Raw genomic sequence first — 15,184 nt, 5'->3', positions numbered from 1 at the left:
GCTTTTGACTGGACCTTTTGCTCATATTGCTTAGAAATGTTTTTAGATGTGCTGGGTGTTTTGACATGTTTTAGTTGGTCTTTAAAATATCTTTAAATATATATATTCAATTACCGTATTTTTTGCACCATAACAGTCACTTTTTTCCTCCTAGAAAGTAATGGGAAATGTCTGTGCGTGTTATGGAGCGAATGCCTGCAGGTGGCGGGGGGGGGGGGGATCTGCTGCAGTCGTGAGCAGAGGATCCATGGTTCCCCTTCCTTCCCTCCTCCGTGGTTACAAAGCATGGATCCACATGAATCCTCAGGATTTTTGCATTGGGCTACTCCAAACTCACTGTCAGATCACATGTCTGTGGCCACAGCATGAACCACAAAAATCATATATCCACTATTTCGTTTAGAATATTTTTTTTCTTGTTTTCCTCCTCTAAAAACTATGTGCGTGTTATGGTCTGGTGCGTGTTATAGAGCGAAAAATACGGTATATTGCTTTAACTTGCTGATGTTTGTCATCCTGGGCTCTTTTGGGAGGAAATGTGGCGTAGAAATTTAATCCTCCTCTCTCTGTGGGCTCAGTTGGTACCAGCAGGAAGAGGTGGTAGCAGCCCCACGACCATGGCCACTGCCAAAGGGGAGGGGGTCTCCTTCCCCCTTCTTTGCCCATAGATGGCTGGTTCATTTACCATCTGACCCAGAGGCCCACTGGGGTGCAGGTCCCAAAGACACACCAAAATCCAGAATAGTTCCTGTTTTTGTGGCATCTTTCCCCCCCCCCCACCGAAGGGAGAGGAGGCTGGCCTTTTGCCGCAAGCCCTCTGCCCGCTTCCTTGTGAAATGCTCATAAGCAACTTTCCTTCTCTTTCCGCACCCTAGATTCAGAAGGCGTCTTCCATGACATGGACAGTGACACCATTGGCCATTTGGGTGACTGCCTGCTGTCAGCGGCTGAAGCCAACCTCCTGCAGACCCGAGTGGGCAACCCCATTGACCGGCTCTACTCCATGCAAAGCTCCTATTTCACCTCCTGACCGTGGGGACGTTCCTGGCTCTTCCACCTGATGTATGCCACTCTGGGCTTAGAAGTGTGGAACGGCACGGAGGAGCAAGCCCGTTGCATTTGGAAGGACTCTTTGGACCCTGCAAAGTGAAGGAGGCATGCAAGGCTGCCGGGCATTTGAGGGCCAAGCCTTAGGTGCTGAAGTTGAGTCTCAGAGGACTTTGCTGCACTGCCTCTCCCCTTGCCCTTCACCCAGAGTCCTAGAGATGGACAATTTCACATTGTGTAGCTTGTATTTCTAGCAGTGTGTTTTTGTGCTTAATCTGTTTAGGGCATTAAGGCTAATTTGATGCATCACCAGCAGGGACGGGAGACCTGGCTCATGCTGGGAACAAGGTTTCCAGGGCCACTGGGCTGCTTTTCATCCAGCTTGTTGTTCCTTGTTAATACTCTGCAACCTTGGCACAACTAAGAGCTTCCTTTTCAGGAACATGAGGAGTCTGAGAGGTGCTTTAGAAACATTAGGTTAGTTTTATACTTTAACTATTATGCCACTCTAAAGAATTATGGGAAATGTAGTTTGCAGAAGGTCCTGAGAGTTCCCCACTAGAGCTACTTAAACCCCCCTCCAGAGAGGGGAAATGAATGTTAAACTAGATATGATTATAGTGAAAACATGCTCTTAGATTCAAAGTGTTCCAAGCATCTCAGAGAGGGTCTAGAGCAGGGGTGGGGAATCTGTGGCCCTTCAGAGGCTGCCAGGCTGCAATTCTCATCAGCTCTTGCCAGCATGGCCCAATGATCAAGGATGATGGCAGCCAGAATCCAGCAATTGCCGGAGAGCCACTAGTTCCCCAACCTTGCTGTAGATGGAAGGCAGTTTTGCTCTCTGTTCATCCTTCGACTCCCTTGCTCTTGAACACCTCCATCTTCTCTTTAAGCTCTGCCCCAAATACTTTCCATTGGCCACTTGATGCTTGCTGGAGATTTCACACAATATATTCCCTGCAGGGTGGTTTCATTAGCCAAGGCAGCACAGCAGACCTCAGAACAGTTCCTTCCATCATCATAGCAGCAAAAAAAATCTGGATCCTCTTGTCCTGTTTAAAAACCTCCAAGGAAGGAAAGTCTACCACCTCCCAAGGGAGACTGTCCCACTGTTGAACAGCTCTGACTGTCAGAAAGTTCTTCTTGATGTTTAGTAGAAATCTCCTTTCTTGTACCTTGAATCCAGAGCAGGAGAAAACAAGATTGCTCTTCTTCCCTGTGGCAGTCCTTTAGATATTTGAAGATGCCCCATGTATCTCCTCTGTGATTCACGATGATCCATTGCAGGTTACAAAATCATTATATGGAGGGAAGCCCCTTTTGTTGCAGATGACCTGTGATGTGCCAGGGCAAAGCAAATATCTGGAATGTGCCAGGAGGCAAATGATCTTGTATAGAAATGTCCAGTACAAAACCAGACCTCTCTTCTAGACTGGCCACCAACATCAATGCTGCTTTATAAACAGGTCTATGTATATAGTTCATATTTATCTGCAGATCAGTGTTTCAACAAAAACAAAGGTGAAAAGAGCATCATTAGACATGCAGTGGCCGCTGAGATGATCTTCTGTCAAAGTCATCTGGTTGTTTTTTTAAGGCAGGTGCCCATTTAAATGCAAGTAATCAGCCCTGGTTTAAATACATTTTGACGAGGGGGGAGGGTTTTGGGAGAAGGAACGTTCCCCAGTCTGAGTGACCTATGCGTGGGCATGTTGGAAGGGCTTCCATCCCCACCCCCCGCCCACAACAGAAAGTGTGTGGTTGTTATGTGCAGGGTGGAAGTGGGGTGGGGGGTGGAAGCACAACTTCATTCTCCCAGGCACCCCTGGTCCTCTGAGTGAGTGAATCCTGTGCAGTGTATTAGCCACTGAGCTAAATGGGCTTTCCTTCAGGTGTGTCCAGGACAGCAGTTCAATCTGTAATGGTTCACTGTAGCCAAGATGTAGGATTGTGCTCCCAATGGACAGTGGGAAAAGCAATTTGGTTGTTGTGAGCTCTGAATATATCTACTTGTTGAACCACCACTTGTCACACATTACTCTAAGTTGAGCTTGAGAGGGAGACTACAGAGAAAGAGGGCTCCTAGCCTGTCCCTGGGCTGCCTGGGGAGCCTAGCTTCGCCACCAAGATGTGCATTTTGGCTCACCAAATGCCAGCTCAGCTGCCTGTTTTGACCATCTCCCAACGCTTCCAGCAGTCTGACCACATTCTTGGTGTTTTGTTTTAATTAATTCATGTATTTACACCTTCCATCATCATCTTGTTTGAAAAGTTGCAAAATCTGTTGCAAAAACTGCAAGTGCAAGTGGGGTTTTGAGATCGCACAGCAAGCTTCTGCTGGAAACTTCCAGAACATTTACCCCCAAAGCCTAACTGCAGAAACAACCAGCACATTTAGCATGAATGTGGCGATAACACTTCCAGATGGGCCCTACTGCGCTCTACATATTCTATTTTGTCTTTGGGCAGAGAGACCTTGTACTGACAGTGCTTGAGCAAGGGCCTTTTAAAAACTGGAAGCCAGAGGTTCCTTGGAGTCCCCACTCCCTGCTCAGTTGAGTTCATGCGCTGCTTGATGTGCCCCCACCAACTGTGAGGCCCAGGACAATTAATCCCTCCAGAAAGGCTCTAACTGCGGCTGGGAGCCACAGAAGAGCTTCTCAGAACCTGTTGCCTAACTGTGGTTCCATTCTGCAGCCCACAATCTAATTATTTCTGCTTGGACGTGTGCTAAAGTTGCAGTTTGCATCCTGTTACACACAGTGGTCTCCCTGTCTTCAATGGAAGTTGCAGGGTTGCAGCACACATGGTGTAACCAAAACAGAAAGCTTTCTTTCATGGGTCAGGAAGCTGTGGACCTCCAGGTGGACTACAACTCCCATTATCCCTGTCACCAATGACCATGCTGGCTGGAGCTGATGGGAGTTGAGAGTCCAGCAACATTTGCAGGGCCACAATCCAGTGGGGCAGCAGGAGAGCCTTGCAAACCCCACCAGAATGAATGGTTGAAGGTCAACACAGAACACCCTGCTGAGTGACACCCTCTCTGTAGTGTTCCCCTCCAGCAGAGGCATTTGCTCTAGATTTTGGGTCCAGAATGAGCTTTTGAAAGAGTTTCTATCCATCCAAAGCACACATTGGCCAGTGTTCTCCATATACAAGGCCTGGTTGGGGAGGGATAGGGGAGACCCTTACATTTTCATACCCGTTGTAATCTAGTGTTGTGTTGTGCTGTGCGGGTGTCTTTGCATGTGCATTTGGAAATTAAACAAGAACAAAAACTCAAAGCCAAGCTTGCCTACATAAACTGTCTGCACTTTCAGCTCTTTTGAGATTCAAGCCAATTGGTGAAATCCCAGGGGGGTGTGTGTGTGTGTGTGTGTGTGTGTGTGTGTGTGTGTGTAAAAGAACAAATAATTGTGCTCTTCAACGACCGTACTTGTTGCGCTATCTCACTGGCATGGGCCAGCCTACTAAAACACAGAGATGATGCCCCATCTAAGCTCTTTCCCTCAGATCCGGCCTGCACAACCTGGGTCCCAGAAAGCCGACTGCAGGCCACCAGGCAACAATGGTTGCCCTCCAGGGACCTGCTTTTAAAAGGTGAGGCAGTACCACAGGGGAGTTGACAGGCCCCCAGCCAGCTGCATCATACGGCTGCACTTGCCTTGATGAGGCACAAGTTGTGCAGGATCCTCAGAGTGGATCATTGATTAGGCTAGGTAAGAGTGTGAGCAGCCCACAACCCCCCGATAAATTTCATCCTCGGGAAACATCTTGGAACTCCTGGCTTTGATTCTTTGCTCTGTCCAGCTCCTCCGCTCTCCTACGCTCACACCCAAGAGCCTTGTCTTGCTTTTGGCTGGACGTCAGCCAGTCAAAACCAACGTGCATGGAATGCCGTTCCCCCAGCGCCCTGGGCCCGTCTCACAGAGAGGCATTCATCTCCCCCGAGGAGCCCGTCGACACCAAAGGCTGTGGTGCTGATTAATGGGCATGCTCAATAGCGAGCGAGAAGCGGGGTGTAAAATGAGGACATTTTTCTGGATGAGGAATTAAAGGCAGAGCTGGCCATGAACTTACTCTGATCTGGGCTGCGTCTGCATGCAAAGTTCCACTCGGGGAAGAGGTGACAACTGACAAAGCCGCTTGGTGCCATGTTCTCATCCAGTCTGACTCCACAACTTTGGGGCAGAAGGGATGGGGGGCTGAAATTTTGGGGCAGAAGGGAGTGGGATTGACATACATGACTGCATATGCAAGTGCAAGAATCACACCACCGAGTTCTGTTTTTTTAAAAAACAAATTACCTTTCATTTCACTGCTCTGGGGAAACAAAACTATTATTTATGTCACACAAAGGAGAAAACAGAGGCAAAACAACAACCCAAAGACCTTTTGTAGCCCTTAGAACATTTCTGTATGGCTTCTTTCCAGAACTTTTGAACACTAAATGAAGCCAGTCCAGAGATGGTTTCTCGTGCCCCGTGGAAATCAACAGAACAGAACAAGCTAGTTATAAGTCAACATGAAGTTGCAATTTGTACAGCTAATTTCCTGTAGACTGAAGCAATTACCTCCAATGCAACCCAAGAGGAAATCATCTTAGACGAGGGTGCTTCAAAATGGAGGTTGGTATATTTTTAGTGTTCAACGTGCTGATGCCTGAAAGCTGCACAGGGACGCTGCTGATCTGTTCTTGATCATGGTAGGCTAGAAAGAATCAGGGTAAAAGCACAGTCTGATCAAGGAATTGTGGACCACTTCCACACTGGACAAATCTCACCTTTGATGCAAATTGCCCCAATTTAGCACTACAGCACTAAGGTAGTTAGCAGACTATGCTGGTAATTTAAACATGCCAACTCCTGTGTCTGTTGCCAGCTCTGGATTTTGGTCATCACATCCTCTTAAACAGAACTCGGAGTGGCCACCTGGAAGAAATGTTGCAAGCAAAATACGACTTAAGCACCTTGCACTATGCAACCACTTATGTGATCAGCAATATTATAGCCAGTCCCAGTTAGAAGTGGGAAAATAATTTTCTCAAAAGAAAATGGAAAAGTCAGCTTCCAGACCCTTAGGAAAGCAGTGTGGTCTTCCTAAAATGCTCAGAGAGCTGGGAGAATATCCTCGAAGCCCCTGCTCCCAGCCCCCTTCCTAGTGGGGGGAGAAGACTTTGGACCCTTCTATTGTTATTCTAAGCTTAGACTCTGATCCATTCCTCTGAAAACAAGCACACTTTCCTTTTATCACTACCGGCTCCCCTACCCACATTTTGCCAACAAACAAACTTGCAACAGCATCAAGCAATGGTAGCACCTGTCACACTCAAAATCTTTTAACCAGCACCCTTTAACCATAACTTAGTTCGTAGGGACACAGTCAACCTTTGTTTCAGCTGAACCACATCAGACTCTAGGCAAGGAAGGGAATGATTTTCCCTGGCACACCAGATTGTTCTGGCCAGGAAGTGCTTTTGTTTGCAATCTTGATGGTACACCCCCAGCACAGGAGAAGCAAGCCATGCAGGTCATGCAATGCGTTTGACTAAAGAGGGGATTGTTTTCCTCTTGTTCCAGCCTGGTTATAGGTGCAGTGGGGATGCTAATCCACCCAGAAGGTGGTAGTTATTTCACATGAACCAAGATGGTTCTCCTGCTGAGATAGTGCCCTCTACTGGCTCTGGGCAAACACAATGCAAACATCTACCTCCTGTCCCCTGCTCAAGGAGAAATGACAATTTAGGCTGCATGGATTTTGCAGGGAAGATCCACAAGCAGAAAACCAGACTCCTTTCTGTTCCCATCCATGTATTTTCCCTGCAAACTCCTGCTGATCACCTTGAAACTGGTTCAGGTTATGTGTAGGTAGACTTCATGCACCAGCTGCTAAACTGGACGATTAGACTGAAAGAACCACAAGAGACTGTTCTGGTCTTTGACTGCAGTTTATTGCACTGTGCCTGGATGAGCTCCAGGCTCAGGAAAACACACACACTGGGCTCCAAGAGGCAGGGCTGGCTTTGCAGATGGAGCTGAGACTACCATGGCCATGCCTATGTGCTTCCCATGGTTTATTGATCAGAAGCTGCACTTCAATGTGCCACACTGAGATGGCATTGGCAGGCATGGCTGCAGAAATGGACTTCCAGGACCGGGAAGCAATTCTTGTGACCTAGTAGATCTTGAGGATGACGTTGTTGCCATTCCTGGAACCAGGAACCTTTAATCCAGTGGATCACCTTTTTTGGTACTGAAGGAGAAGGAGAGAGGGACAAAGAACAAACACAGCACAAATGAAAGGCCTATCAAAACAGTACATCACAACAGGTGGAATTCAACGTAGTGCAAAATGGGGGATGTGTCCCTGGAAGGAGGTCCATTTGCACAATGAGACTTTCCCTCCCTCTCCTCTCCACCACATGCCCCCTAAACTGTTCTGGAGATCCCTCCAACCCTCCAGAGCAGATTTAATGGGTGTGGAGGAGGCTAACAAATGCATTGTGGAAGTGGAGCAAGTGTAGTCCATCATAAAGTGGTTCATCTTTTACAGTGCCACAAGACTCCTTGGAAATAGAATGGCAGCAAACATCCTGGCTGCCTGTTTTCCAAATATGTGCCTAGAAGAGAAGATGGAGACAGCAGGGGAACAGGAGGCCTCAGGGGACTCTCTATTTTCAAGGCTGATGGAGGCTTGCACACTGTTACCAAGCCTAACTTAGGACAGGAGAGCTGTTTGGCAACCGAGAGGTGAGAAGAAGTCCCTGCCAGTGCAATTTTATCTGGTCCCTGGCAGGCCGACTAAGCAGTAATTGAGTGCTGCTTATAGGAGAGGAAGAACAAAGGCTCAAGTGAGAGATATATTTCCCCCTTTGGAATTGTTTCTAAAGAACAGCTATGTAAGTGTATTTTTGTAGTTCCAGGCTCGAGCATGCATGGCTTAAACAGAGACGTGTTTACTCTAACAATGGCCACAACTGGATTAGTGGGTTAGCTTGTTTGGCAAAACACACTCCTGGATCACTGCTGGGGAAATAAGAGTGGCCTCCCAAGAATGACACACGCATGCACATGGAGAGCGGGGGGGGGGGCGCCCTCTTACATATCAGTTTGGGACACCAACCTTATGTAGCCAGTTTCACCTGGTCAGCACAGAGCAGGAATTTCTGGACATGTTCAGTGCAGTTGACTACAGATGTCTGGTTCAGTTTAAGACACTGTTCGAATGCAGCAAATGGTTCAGCGCAATCGTGGCGGATTTTCTGTACAATTGGGCTGCAATGGAAGCCGCACAGGTGAGAAGTTGACAGATACTCTTGTTTGAATGGTGGGAGAAAGATCTCACTTTGGCCTGGCACATACATCGCAGTAAGTTCAGCTGTACCATTCATAAGCAAGTGTGCTAAAATCATGCCTTCCCCTCCTTCCCAAAGCTGAGAGAAAGCAAAGCACAGAATTAGCATTAGCAATTAGCAAGCAGCACTTGTGGCTTCTGCTCATGATTTGTTCAGAGAGAAGCAAACCATGACCATCGGGTCACACTAAGCCAGTACTTGAGTTTGTTCCCTTCCAGCTTTGCAAAGAGAGGGACAGGCAGGCACCACTGTAGCAGAATGCACCAGTATGCTTGTTCATTCATGGTGCACCTAGCGTGTCACTCAAGCTGCGTCTCTGAGTGCTAGTGCATTGTAGTTGCTAAGAGAGTGAGCCAAAACATCTTCAATTCTCACTTGGCCCTGAACTTACTTAGTAAGGTAAAGGTAAAGGTACCCCTGCCCGTATGGGCCAGTCGTGACCGACTCTGGGGTTGCGCGCCCATGTCGCTTAAGAGGCCGGGGGCCAGCGCTGTCCGGAGACACTTCCGGGTCACGTGGCCAGCGTGACGAAGCTGCTCTGGCGAGCCTGCACCAGCGCAGCACACGGAAACACCGTTTACCTTCCCACTAGAAAGTGGTACCTATTTATCTACTTGCACTTAGGAGTGCTTTCGAACTGCTAGGTGGGCAGGAGCTGGGACCGAATGACGGGAGCTCACCCCGCCATGGGGATTCGAACCGCCGACCATACGATCGGCAAGTCCTAGGCGCTGAGGTTTTACCCACAGCGCCACCCGCGTCCCAACTTACTTAGTAGCCTTTGGCAAACTACTTTATCTCAGTCTTTGTCCCCACACTTGCAAAATGGGGATAATATGAATTATACTTATGGATTACTGGGATAATGAACACTGAGCACTTTGGACATTGTCATGGACCCAGATCCCCTCCACAAATGCCTCCTATCCATTCTGTCACTAGACATGTCTTCAATAATTCCCCCCAACTCCCATTATGGTTTCCCCTGAACTCATAGAGCTCTCCCAAGTTTCCTACGAGCTCATTTCCACTCATCTTCTTTAGCCCTTTGCCAACACTTTGGCCCCTTCTTGTAACTCAAAAGCACTCTGCCTGACCAGTACAAGTGCAGAAATAGCTCATCCATCCTAGAAGGCTTGCAAACAAAAGGTAGTCCTGAAATACATGCTCCCTCATGGGGAACCTTCCAGGGGCTGCATGCAAGTAGTGGGCAGGGCCAGAAGCAAAAGTGGGTGGAGCTTACCCTTTCAACAAAGCCATAGGCTACTACATCCTCTGCAATATCACAATTAAGAACACATTAAATCCAGGCAAAAGCAAATATGGCATAGACCAGATCCAGTGGGGGGTGAGATCTGGAGGCCTGAGGTTCCCAGTGTCTACATTAGAACCACAGGAGGATTATTGGAGTAATTTAGACATCACTTCCTTTCTCTAGCTGGGGGCAGAGTACAGGATAGACATTCCCCAGACACAGGCCTACCGTATTTTTCGCTCTATAAGACGCACCAGACCACAAGATGCACCTAGTTTTTGGAGGAGGAAAACAAGAAAAAAAATATTCTGAATCTCAGAAGCCAGAACAGCAAGAGGGATCGCTGTGCAGCAAAAGCAGCAATCCCTCTTGCTGTTCTGGCTTCTGGGATAGCTGCGCAGCCTGCATTCGCCCCATAAGACGCACACACATTTCCCCTTACTTTTTAGGAGGGAAAAAGTGAGTCTTATAGAGCAAAAAATACGGTAATTTATACACAATGCAGACCACAGATAAATTATTACCTGTGTAGGCTTCCAACATGCACTGGCCCCCTCACACAGTGGCTTAGAAGCAGTGCTATTTTTCTAGAAAAAGAGGTGCCGGAACTCGCCTCGTTCTCTTACAAAGGCAATGGTGCCCCCCTGAGAGGAGCCAGAACTAGAAAAAGCCATGCTTAGAAGGCTACTAGTCACATCAGTTTAATGTGTGATTTAAGCACGGCATTCAAAGTCAGGCTTTCCTGGTGTTATGCATCCTGTATAAATCCAGCCATTCAGTCATTGCTTTGAAAGTAGAACCCCAAGCAGGGGGGGGGGGGGACACGCATCAGAGGGCCCCCCCAACAAGGACGCATCAACTACGGAATGGTGCCCTGCTTGGAAACTTACTGGGATGACGTGCACTTGGCCATTTCAAGCTTGAGCTGGTGACAGTCCTGCTGCCAGGAGGAAGGGTTGGCAGCCACACACTGGCCATACTGCTCTGCTTCTTTTCGGCAATGCCGGGCGGTCACCTCCAGGGCCGCCTGCCTGTCGGGATGGAAGCACAACAGCATTCATTAGAGTCATCTGATCCAACATGGGTAGGATTCCAGTGCAGGTACATGGAGAGCCCTGTAATTTACAGAGTCTCTGCCCCCTCCTCAAAGATTAGTCATGCTCCCTAATCCCTGACAGACATTCGTGGTTATCGCTGGAGGCCCTCTGTGCATTCTCCCATGCACAGACTTTGCCATTATTCCACATGCTCCTGGCAAAATCACACCCAACACGTAGGAAGAACTGCTTTGGAGTGCATTGCTAACATCAGGATGTAAATGTAAAATTTCTAGAATTTTTTTCGAAAATGGGGGAAATGCAATGCTCTTTTCTTTTTAAGTGCTCTTTACAAGTCATTTTGTAACATTAGAAACATGAAGTGCATAACTTGGCTTACCACAGAATTATAAATGGCTCAGGACCGCAATACCTCAAGGACTGCCCCATATGAGCCTACCTAGACCCTGAGGTCCCCCTCTGACCATCCTTCTTTGTGAGGCCTGGGGGGTGGCAGCAGGAGAACGGGCCTTCTCTGTGCTGGCCCCCCCTTTGCGAAATGCTCTCCCCAGGGAGACTTGCCTGGCACCTCCATTACACGCCTTTAGGTGCCAGGCGAAAAGATTCTTCTTCAACCAGACCGTGGGCTTGTTTGTTTAATGTCTTAATTGTCCGTAGTCTCGGGGCATAAAAATGTCACCGCATCAAGACGCAAGATGCCTTTGTGTTGGAGCCCTGGGGGTCTCCCAAGCCAAGCGCCCTAGCCACTAGGCCGCGCTCTCCCTCCCTCCCTCCCACCGCTCAGACGCCCCACTCACATGTCGCTCCTGCAGCGCCGAGGCCGGATCCCGACCTCTGGCGCGCATGCTCCCTCCCGAGGGAGTGTCCCCATCTGCGCATGCGTGCCCGGCTCTCTCGGGCAGCCATGACACTGGAGGCGTAAGACGCGCTAAGACCACGTTGTATCGCTGCCCCGCCACCGCCGCGGGAGGGTCTGCGCACGCGCGGGGGCTGCGCGCCTGCCGGGCTCGCGGCGGGGCCGGCTGCCCCGGAAGCGGAAGCGGCGCGCGCGGAGCTGGCCGGTGGCGGCGCGGGGTCCTGGGAGAAGGATGGCGGCGGCGGCGGGTGCGGCGGGTGCGGCGGGGTCCGGTCCGGGCCCCGGGGACGAGCTGGTGCAGGACGTGGTTCCGTACCGGCGCCGCTCTCGGCTGCTGTGGGGGACGGTGCTGCCCTTCTGCGTGCTCTACCCGCTCTGGCTGTGGTTCTGGGGGCGCAGCGCCCGCGACTGGGCCTGGGGCGCCGCCGCCGCCGCCGAGGCGCCCGAAGCCGCGCTGCTCTACCTGGCCGCCATCGGCGCCGCCCACCTGCTCACCGCCCTGGCCGGCCTCTGGAGCGTCCACGTCCACTGCCTGCTCTACTGCTGCGCGGTGAGTCGGGCCTCCCCAGGGCCCCGGAACTCCTGGCGGAGGGAGCGAGGAGACCTCGAGGCGGGAATGAAGGGGGGGAACCGGGGGGGGGACCGGGGGCGAGGCTGTTCATGGGACCAGTTGGAAGTCTATATCCTCTTCACGCACGTTTCATTTTACCAGACCAGAATCTGTGTTTGGAGGCTCTGCTGTAAATTGGGGGGTATTTAAGCTAGGGCTGGCAGCTGTCTAATTTTAAAGTGGTTGGTTGGTCGGTCTAAAAACCTGCCCTTTGTTATACTGCCATACATGGTGGATTGTGCTTATTCCAGGTCATAGTTAGGGGTGTCTTGAAAGAAACAATTTCCTACATGAGTATCCCTGTTGCACAGAAAATTTGTAATCGAACCTGTTTTGCAGGAAAAATATTTGTGCTTGCAAAATTGGCTGCATGACAAAATAGACCATTAATTTAATTGGTGTGTGATTATTTGGACAGTCAAGGCCACTTTCAGTTTTTCACCATGACAAAAACTGCATGCATGATGAAATACATGTAACATGGTGATGTACATGTTACCAACATACATCTACCCTGCATGCAAGTTGGATCCACATGTGTTACTGTCACAGTTGAGGTACTCAGACAGCTGGAGGACAGGATGTTCCCTTATTTCAAAACTTGCAGTTTGATATGCAGGCTCTGGAGTGGCGTGTATTTATCTGTTAATTGTTAAGTCTGGCTGATTTCAAAGGTGGGCAATAGCAAATAAGTAAATGTATAATGATCCACTCTGAATATTTTTGCTGCCCTGAAGTTTTTATGAAGTGGCCAGGCTTTCTCCTTGCAATGGCACACTGGTTTCTGGGCAATGGTGACACTTCTAGGATTGTCCTGTGTCTGTCACCAGTAGGGCAAGCTGCATCAGGATATTCTGTATGCACTTCCTCAAGAATCAATGTTGGTTGGGACTTGCTTGATTTGAGTACCACAGACTGAGACCAACAACAGCCTCTGTCAGCCATACCTGTATGTCTCAGTTAGGATGCTGGTGATGAAGAAGAAAATCAAAATACTTATCCTTTTTTATTTCATATTTTTAAGCTGGGAGACAAAGCTGTAAATAACTTTTTGCTGCTTGTGGTATTGTTGGGCACAGCGTCAAAACTTTGTTGGAAGGGTGGTAATCTGGTGACCTTTGCTCAGTCGTCTCTTTCCAAGGCCTTGAAAATGGCAGGCTGTCTGGTTCTCACAGCTACATTTAACCCCTGCTAAGTTTGCTTTCTTTAAACCACTGGGCTTCCTCATTTCTCTAAAATGCAAGAAAATGTTTTGGGGTTGTTGTTTTTTTGTCTTTTTAGATTCCTAAACTTTAATTGCATAAGCTTCATTTCCTTTGCTCCCTTTCAAGCAAGTAATAAGCATAGTTGAGGGGAGCACATGATCTGCATGAAGAAGGTCCCAGGTTCAACTCCCAGTTAAACGACTGCCGGTAGCAGTGCTAAGTGAGAGCTCTTTCTGAAACTGTTGAGGGGTGCTACAGCCAGTCAGAGTAGACAGTACTGTGGGCTAGATGGACCAGCGGTCTGACAGCAGTATAAGGAAGTTTCTTACATACAAAAATAATCTTCTCTTCCTGCTACACAAAAGGCAAGTGTATGTAAAATTTAGGGGCTGGACTATAAATCTAAGCTGCTGTCATAACTAAACTTACTGAAAAGTAAATCCCAATGTAGTTGGAGGATCTTTCTTACCTCTGAGCAAATATGGTTAGAATGTGGCAAGCAGTGGCTTGGATCCTAAGGTCAGGTGACTTAAGGAAGCTTGGGGAAGAAGAGTTTTCCATACCCTCTGCCCAGTTTTTGGTGATTTCATGCCCCATCCCTCCTGATTTTATGGAGAGACTCCCACAGAGAGAATCCAAACCATTAGGTGTAGAATTCTTTATGACACTAAGCACAAGCCCCAGTGTCAATATGGAAGACACTAGCTTGATTCAAGCTTTCTACTTCTGTGTTTAACCATCGCATGACAGGGAAGGGGGAAGCAAAGGTGTGTGTGTGTTTATCTTTGTTTTAGAGCAGCAGTTCTCAACCTGTGGGTCGCGACCCCTTTGGGGGGTTGAACGACCCTTTCACAGGGGTCACCTAAGACCAGAGGTCAGCAAGCTTTTGGGGGGTGGGCTCCTCCGCTGATGACAGCCTCTGCCTCTCGCAAGGGCAGGCACAGGAGCCGCGCTTAGCAGGGTGGCAGCGGCAGTATGAGCAGTGGCAGCAAACAGCTTGCTCAGATGAGGGACTGCTGGAAATGCGCTCGGCCAGCTCAACCCAGCCCCCTTCCTCCCTCTCAGCCACGCGCAGCCGCCGCTTGCCCATTGGCCAGGGCCTCAAACCTTGGCTGGCGATTTGCTACACTGGGAGGAGGGGGAGGTTCCACCGCGGTGAGGGAGAGGGGGGGAAATGTCAGCGGGGGAAAGCGTCATAAATTCTGTCAATTTTGTAAAGGCGAGCACTTTAAACAGTCGCCTGTTTTTGCAAGTGTGCAACAAGTTGGATGCGCTGAACAATGCTCTGCTATTTCACACTGAAGTGAGATGGTTGTCTAGAGAAGTTTTAAAATGTCTTTTTGAGTTTCGTGATGAACTCAAAACCTTTTTTAATCAGAAAACAAGACCGCAGTTTGAAGCACTTTTCAGCAATAAAAGTGAACTGCAGAAAATAGCTTACTTGATTGACATCTTTGCCATCTTGAATGGTTAAATTTATCACTGCAAGGACCAAATGCAACATGTCTTGATTTGTCTGAAAAGATTCGATCATTCCAAATGAAACTTCAGCTTTGGCAAAAAAAATTGGATCAAAATACAGTGGTACCTCGGGTTAAGTACTTAATTTGTTCCGGAGGTCCGTACTTAGCCTGAAACTGTTCTTAACCTGAAGCACCACTTTAGCTAATGCCACCGCGCCACCGGAACACGATTTCTTTTCTCATCCTGAAGCAAAGTTCTTAACCTGAAGCACAATTTCTGGATTAGCCGGAGTCTGTAACCTGAAGCGTATGTAACTTGAAGCGTATGTAACC

General features: G+C 48.8%; 3 protein-coding genes across 5 annotated transcripts in view; 2 read left to right on the top strand and 1 right to left on the bottom strand.

The window, feature by feature from the left end:
- Window positions 1-4,428, top strand: part of LOC310699117 (LIM homeobox transcription factor 1-alpha-like) — an 87,360-nt gene extending 82,932 nt beyond the window's left edge. For both annotated transcript variants that reach the window (XM_083486729.1, XM_083486730.1), the window contains one exon: window positions 876-4,428. In XM_083486729.1, coding sequence (XP_083342855.1) covers window positions 876-1,030 — 155 coding nt within the window. In that variant the 3' untranslated portion in view covers window positions 1,031-4,428. The remainder of the gene's footprint in view (window positions 1-875) is intronic.
- A 2,550-nt stretch (window positions 4,429-6,978) lies between these two features.
- On the bottom strand, window positions 6,979-11,629 carry CHCHD5 (coiled-coil-helix-coiled-coil-helix domain containing 5). Its single transcript, XM_083486804.1, has 4 exons — window positions 11,515-11,629; window positions 10,550-10,690; window positions 8,173-8,324; window positions 6,979-7,302 (listed from the first exon to the last, which is right to left on the bottom strand). Exons 1-3 carry the CDS (start codon window positions 11,586-11,588, stop codon window positions 8,174-8,176), a joined length of 366 nt encoding a protein of 121 aa, XP_083342930.1. The 5' UTR covers window positions 11,589-11,629; the 3' UTR covers window positions 6,979-7,302; window position 8,173.
- A 153-nt stretch (window positions 11,630-11,782) lies between these two features.
- ATP13A1 (ATPase 13A1) overlaps window positions 11,783-15,184 on the top strand; it is a 30,712-nt gene continuing 27,310 nt past the window's right edge. Inside the window, exons 1-2 of one of the 2 annotated variants that reach the window (XM_083486200.1) lie at window positions 11,783-11,845; window positions 12,023-12,123. In XM_083486200.1, the coding sequence (XP_083342326.1) occupies window positions 11,806-11,845; window positions 12,023-12,123 (141 nt within the window). In that variant the 5' untranslated portion in view covers window positions 11,783-11,805. Of the gene's footprint in view, window positions 12,124-15,184 lie in introns of both variants that reach the window. The other variant, XM_083486199.1, reaches the window with a different exon arrangement.

This window comes from Podarcis liolepis, assembly GCF_965112155.1.
Source record: "Podarcis liolepis genome assembly, chromosome: 2".
NCBI classification, from domain to species: domain Eukaryota; kingdom Metazoa; phylum Chordata; class Lepidosauria; order Squamata; family Lacertidae; genus Podarcis; species Podarcis liolepis.
This window is presented reverse-complemented; position numbering and strand designations above follow the sequence as displayed.

Bases quoted from the DNA above. Each gene is read 5' to 3' on its own strand.
- CHCHD5 (XM_083486804.1), bottom strand. From the start codon at position 11,588: ATGGGGACACTCCCTCGGGAGGGAGCATGCGCGCCAGAGGTCGGGATC. The intron at 10,691-11,514 runs GTGAGTGGGGCG...CCATCCCGACAG, and splicing joins CGGCGCTGCAGGAGCGACAT to GCAGGCGGCCCTGGAGGTGA. The intron at 8,325-10,549 runs GTAAGTTTCCAA...CTTCCATTGCAG, and splicing joins GCCAAGTGCACGTCATCCCA to CCCAATTGTACAGAAAATCC.